At 29.0% G+C, this 6,031-nt stretch overlaps 1 protein-coding gene across 13 annotated transcripts in view; it reads right to left on the bottom strand.

Annotated features, from left to right (window-relative positions):
- Positions 1–668: 668 nt before the first annotated feature.
- The window catches only part of LOC143064796 (RNA-binding motif, single-stranded-interacting protein 3-like), a 144,922-nt gene continuing 139,559 nt past the window's right edge, over positions 669–6,031 (bottom strand). For all 13 annotated transcript variants that reach the window (XM_076237900.1, XM_076237899.1, XM_076237902.1 and 10 more), the window contains one exon: positions 669–5,886. In XM_076237900.1, the coding sequence (XP_076094015.1) occupies positions 5,874–5,886 (13 nt within the window). In that variant the 3' untranslated portion in view covers positions 669–5,873. The remainder of the gene's footprint in view (positions 5,887–6,031) is intronic.

The raw sequence follows: 6,031 nt of genomic DNA, 5'->3' as shown, positions 1-6,031 counted from the left end.
GAAAACTTAATTGGTCTAGTGATTGACTATTGGTGTTGAATGTCAAATTGGTATGTTGACGACAAAGCCATATGAAATATATCAGATGAAAATATACTCCTTCTAACAAATATCAAATAGGGTTGATTTATCCTGTTACTGTAATGATTGATTGATTGTTGGTGTTTCCACTTTTAAGCGCCACCTTTGGGCTATTTCGTGGCAGCCAGTTTTAATAGGTGTAGGAGGCCAGGGTCCTAAGGGAAAACCATGACCTTTCAATTGGAATACTGACGATTCTAGTCAATTAAAAGTAATTACTGTATTCATATCTTTGGAATGTGCAAATAAGATTAAGGCGTATGCAAGACAAAGATGTACATGTATATACTTCCTACAACCAATCCTTTTATCAAATAGTGTAGACCTATATGCATTTAAGGAACAGACCTAATCCTGAAAACTTGACCTGACCATTGCTGTATGAAAACCAGGCCAGACCACAATGACCATCTGACAAGTTAATGCAAATTGTAAACACTGTTGTCACCATTGCTGATAAACATTCCCAAAAGATGAGACAATAATGTGAGGTAAATATTGATTACAGAGACAGCTTCAGAAGTGGTCTACACAATGTAATTAGGTATACATATTGTGGGCTTTAGCAAATAATTTGATAACACGTATTTAGATGAAGTCATTTATTCCATTGTGATGATATTTTTTTTCAGAATGATTTTAAAAATCTTTCATAAATCAAACAAGCAGAAAAAGAATGATTCTTGGTCTCATTCATGGCATTAATGATGAAGGAAAAACATGGAGTGGTGTATTAATTGTTAAATAAACAAAGTTTAACAAGAAGGTGACCATTGTTAATATACTGAATCAATTTTTGAGCTTGATGTTACAATGTATTGAATGGTTTTTACTGAAAAATCAGTACTACAAAGTTAATTATCAAGACCTAAAATGAACCTCTCCATGTTATCCATTCTTAAAAATTTAAATGAAAGAACATTATTTACATGTAACCTAAACTAAGCACTGTAAAAAAGATGATGTTTGTACAACTCCAATAAAAACTTATGAATATCTTCACTAAAAATATTTTGCATATGAACAATCTCGGACATGAAAATCAATAAAAGGCAGATAAATGTGAGTGGAATTAATTTGCATGCAAACGATTTCACACACACACACTGAAAACGAAATATGTGTACAAAAGTACTGTTTCCACATGCTTATTACCACACAGTGGTATCGTATGTGACAAAGTGGGGCAGATTCCTAAAACTAAGTGTCTTCAAACAGTTACTTCTTTTTCTAATTTTGAATTTTAAGTTTTGTGCTATTGATATGACTGACAGTGCTGCCATTATTGACATACAAAACTTTGTTCTGACTTTATTCTACAAAATGATTTAACTTTTTGATGTATTACACAGTACAATTAAATATAATACAAAATGGGGAATAAATGGTTTTGACAAAATATTTTGTAGAATCGACTACATTTAAAATATTGCTGTATAAAATATTTAGAAAATAAACTTTCTTTAAAAATTGATTAACAGTAAACATACATATAATTTGTTTTTGAGGAAATTGAAAAAGAACAGAATTAATTCTGTACTTTCTATTTAGGTCTGAGAATGAATAACCTGGCATTAATTGCGTTTTTCAAAAGAAAAAATTGTGAGGTAATAAAAACTGAATTATAAATTGTAAAATAAAAACAAATATGCAATAGTAAAATGTAAAATATTCAAATAGGAATCCCTACTCATAAACTCTCCCCAGTATTCATCAATAATAAACATTTTAAAATATCAATAACAATGAGATTAATGGTCCACCATTTTTCGTCTTAAAACAAAATATATACTGATAAAAATTCTGTTTGAATTTCAGAAATAAAATTTGATTTAAGTATTTTAACGGTCATACATTTCTATAATATAACAATCAGCAGACATTTGGATTTCTAGAACACCAAGAAAATTTTGGAACACATTTTTTTAAAATTTATTTTGCAGTGTTAATTCAATGCTATAGAACCAATAACTAAACTTGAACCGATCTTGATGATTATTTGTGTTTTTGAGAATCAGTGATCTGCTATAATACATGTAAAAACTTAAGTATTTCACTATCAGCATGAGGTGTGATGTTTTTTTTTTCTCTTTTTTCTTGGGTCCTCACCAAAGTATAAGAAGCAACTAAACCTACAGACTAATTGAGTATTCCATCACCTGAGGTATCATCAAACAGTGAGGACATCCCACCTTACCCTGAGCAATGAAAAATCTTGTCCTTACCATGTTGTCTCAACAATATTGTATTGTATATAATTACACAAACCGATCCTCCCTAATGGCTGGGCCTGTAACAGAGTAACTGCCTCTGGTTTACTACTTTTCCATAGCTTCTGGTCTTTACAAGGATTTTTTTAGGAAAATTAACAATATTACTCTCATTGTTCGAAATAAAGTGTTTGCATTTTAATTTGAGCTTAAGTGGAAATTCTTTATTTCTTTTTTCTTTTATTTTCTATTGGGGGATTGGTATAAGTGGGTGTTGAGTGCAAACAAAACAATCATTTTCATCAGAAGTGTAATAACCAAAGATTATTGTTTTAACTTCAACAGTGAAACTCTAAATAAAAACAATAATAATTTTAAATTCCAACACATAAGAATATGTTAAGATAGACTGAAATGGTGAACCAACATATACATAATCATGAAAAACAAAATATGACCTGGATGAAACAATTATCTACAAACTAACATATCTACCAAGCACTAAGTTTCTTTACAGCATACAAATCAACATTAGGATAAACAATTATCAATGACTGTACAATTTTGGAAGTTCATTTGCTATCATTTTATTTTCTTTCACATACTAATTTCTGCATAACTAAGCTTCTATTTGTATAAAATTTTAGTTTGTTCATACAGGCCCACAAATTGCAGGTTGTTCATACAGGCCCACAAATTGTAGGTTGTTCATACAGGCCTACAAATTGTAGGTTGTTCATACAGGCCCACAAGCTATAGGTTGTTCAAACAGGCCCACAAAATGATATACCTGCTCCAAGATGTTTAACTCAATTCTCTCTTATAAAATATATGATCAAAGCCTCATCATTAATTGCCATATGAATGTTGAATAACTTATTATCATTTTCTTTTCTAGGAAGGGTTGCACTTAAGATAAAAAAAAAAAAACATAATTCGTTAGAAAAGGGAGATAAATCAAGCAATGAAATGTTAATCTTGATTGAAACATAAAGGCAGTGAGTTATTTTGTTTCATGTGAATAAGGAGGTAGTTTTTCTGAATTACACCAAAAAATTTGTGGTAGTTAAATCCATATTGCTGTAGTTTTATCATTGACAAAAATATCAAACTTTGGAATATTTTGATTTCAAATTTTTAATCAATTTAAGTTTTTGTCTATAAATATTGTAAACCTGGCATGCAGCTGCCAAGTTTGCTGCCCAATGAAAGATAAATGCACACAACAAATCCAAAAGTCAGACTTCATCAAGTTTTTTAAACATCTGTTATACTTCAAATGAGAAGAATTTTGAAATCATCCAATTAGAATACAGAATTGCCTCTGGTATGCTTTTCATTTGGATGTATGATTTAAACATGAAGACTAGGTTTGTAACTTTACAGAAAAGATATAAATGGCAATTAGATGAGGACTTTGATCATATGGCTTCTGGGTCAGGTTACCTAACAGCATATTTAATCTTTACGTTACTGCTGACAAAGATAGCCAATGAGAATGTAGTGCTATGAATTAGGAGATGCCTTCAAGGTTAAAACCTGTAATGAATGATGCACTACCATACATCGAATTCAATTTTAATGACATAACTAAACAATATTTAAAAATATTAAAAACAATAAAATTCACAATGTGATTTATAACAAACATTTAAACATATTCATCAATATCAAATTAAAGAACTAAAAAGCAAAAAAAATAATAATTAAAAAACCAATAATTGATCTTTAACAAAATGATTATTTCTTTGTTACTATATACAATTTTTCAATTCTCCCAGTTTTTATTTACATCTGCCTCCATTACTGCACCATGTGCATCAATAAAAATATTTCACACCTTTTTTTCACTGAAATAATTGTTGCATTTTGCAACTAAAATGTATAAGGCTTTGAAAATAAATTAAAATCTTGATCTTTAATAGTTTTTTATTTGTTCATTGTAAGGCTACTTTAAGTTGCCAGAAAGTTGAATATTTCAAGGTAAATTTTACATTTTTTTCATAAATATATCACGGGTAATGCCCTCCATATTATCACGAGCATATGTATACAACTATAGGTCTATTATAAATAAAAGATTTAAGTAAAAAAAATAATTCTATATTATCCTTACTTCTAATTTTTTAAATGCCCTGCAATTAACTTTTTATAATTCATATAAAACAATGCATTCATGAAGAAGGCTTGATTTTGATTTTTCTTGGAATTATTTAAGTACAAAAAGATGAAAGAATAAACTTTTCTGATTAAGTTGTTCTGTACCGGGATAACCACATCACTATTAAAAATGTTTGACTTCTCAGGTATAATTTAACATTGATGCCCCAAGTGAAGGTGTTTGTTATTTTTATTGAAGGGTCTCTATTTGGATGTTCAACTATTTTGCAATAGTATTCAATCTTAAGCTGCTAGTTTAACATACATATTCTCCAAATGAACGACCACAAGGGTAGTTTTTAACAACATTGACTACCAATAGGGTCTTGCAAGGTCTCCAAATAAACACTATCTTGTGTATAGTACATATGTACTAACATTATTTATACTGAAGTTGGTGTCCAAATCAAAGAAATGTAATCATTTAATCACCTTTTAATAGTGATATGACCTGAGAAACAAGACATCTAAAATAGCAAAACAGATCTTTGGTATTATGCTAAGTATTTTAGTTTTTATTTGAAAGAGCAATGAAAAAATAAGTACAAAATTTGTTTTTTTATAACTCAATATTAATTATTATTCATGGACAAAGTAATAAATTTAATGTAATTTACAATTTACAAAATGACAAATGTATTTGATCTTCATTTACTTTGATAACATACATATCATACTGACACATAGAAAACTGGAAGAACTTATTTCAACAAACAAACATAATGAATAGCGCCATTGGTCCTTTAGAAGTCAACTTTATTACTATAAGAAACATTTATCCTTTAATATTTTTTCTATTCACAAAGACATTTGGCCATTTTCTATTCACTTTTAAATGGCTACTCTAATTTACCTATATCTAATGTACTTCTATTTGCATAAAAATATCAACAATCTACAATGTTTATAACGAATAGGGTATAAAGATACCAACAATTCTAGGCTGTAAATCACACTCTTCAATTTACTCAATTTCACTTTGTAAACCAACAACATTTATTACAAATTAAAAAAAAGATGATCATAATATTTTGTCCCTTTATACAGTAAAAACATTTTCTCAACTGCTTGAATATGTATATTACACATTTCAAACAAAAAGAGTGATTCTAGCACCTAGTTGTTACAAGAAAGAAGAGACAAAATCTTATGGTTAAATTGTGACTTAAAGTCTAGAAGATTGATTTCACCTGGTTTTAATAAGCAAGACAATAACAGAAAACAAAAATAAAAATACTACTTGTAAATCTATGAAAAATGTTTGAGTAGCTGCAATGCAAAACTGAAGGATTTTAAAAAAGGATGACAATTTTCATGAGGTAGCGTTTGTGAATAAAGATGTTTTTGTTGTAACATAAAGGGGAAGCCATTGCTGTAAACATTGCTGTTGTTCTTTTGGTTGTCTTGTGGCACTTTGGTTCATCATGATGTGAATCTGTACAAAGAAAACAAAAACATACAATGCTGTTGTAAGAAAGTTTGTTGTTGCGAAACACCTGTTTTGACGACTATAAAAAAACTTTCTCAGATAAAAGAAAGGGTATTTAATTGCCTATATGCAATAATTAAGTTAATACGGT

The sequence above is a fragment of the Mytilus galloprovincialis genome, chromosome 2 (genome assembly GCF_965363235.1).
Source record: "Mytilus galloprovincialis chromosome 2, xbMytGall1.hap1.1, whole genome shotgun sequence".
Lineage (NCBI taxonomy): Eukaryota > Metazoa > Mollusca > Bivalvia > Mytilida > Mytilidae > Mytilus > Mytilus galloprovincialis.
Note: the sequence above shows the minus strand (reverse complement) of the source record. Positions and strands in the feature narration are given on the sequence as shown.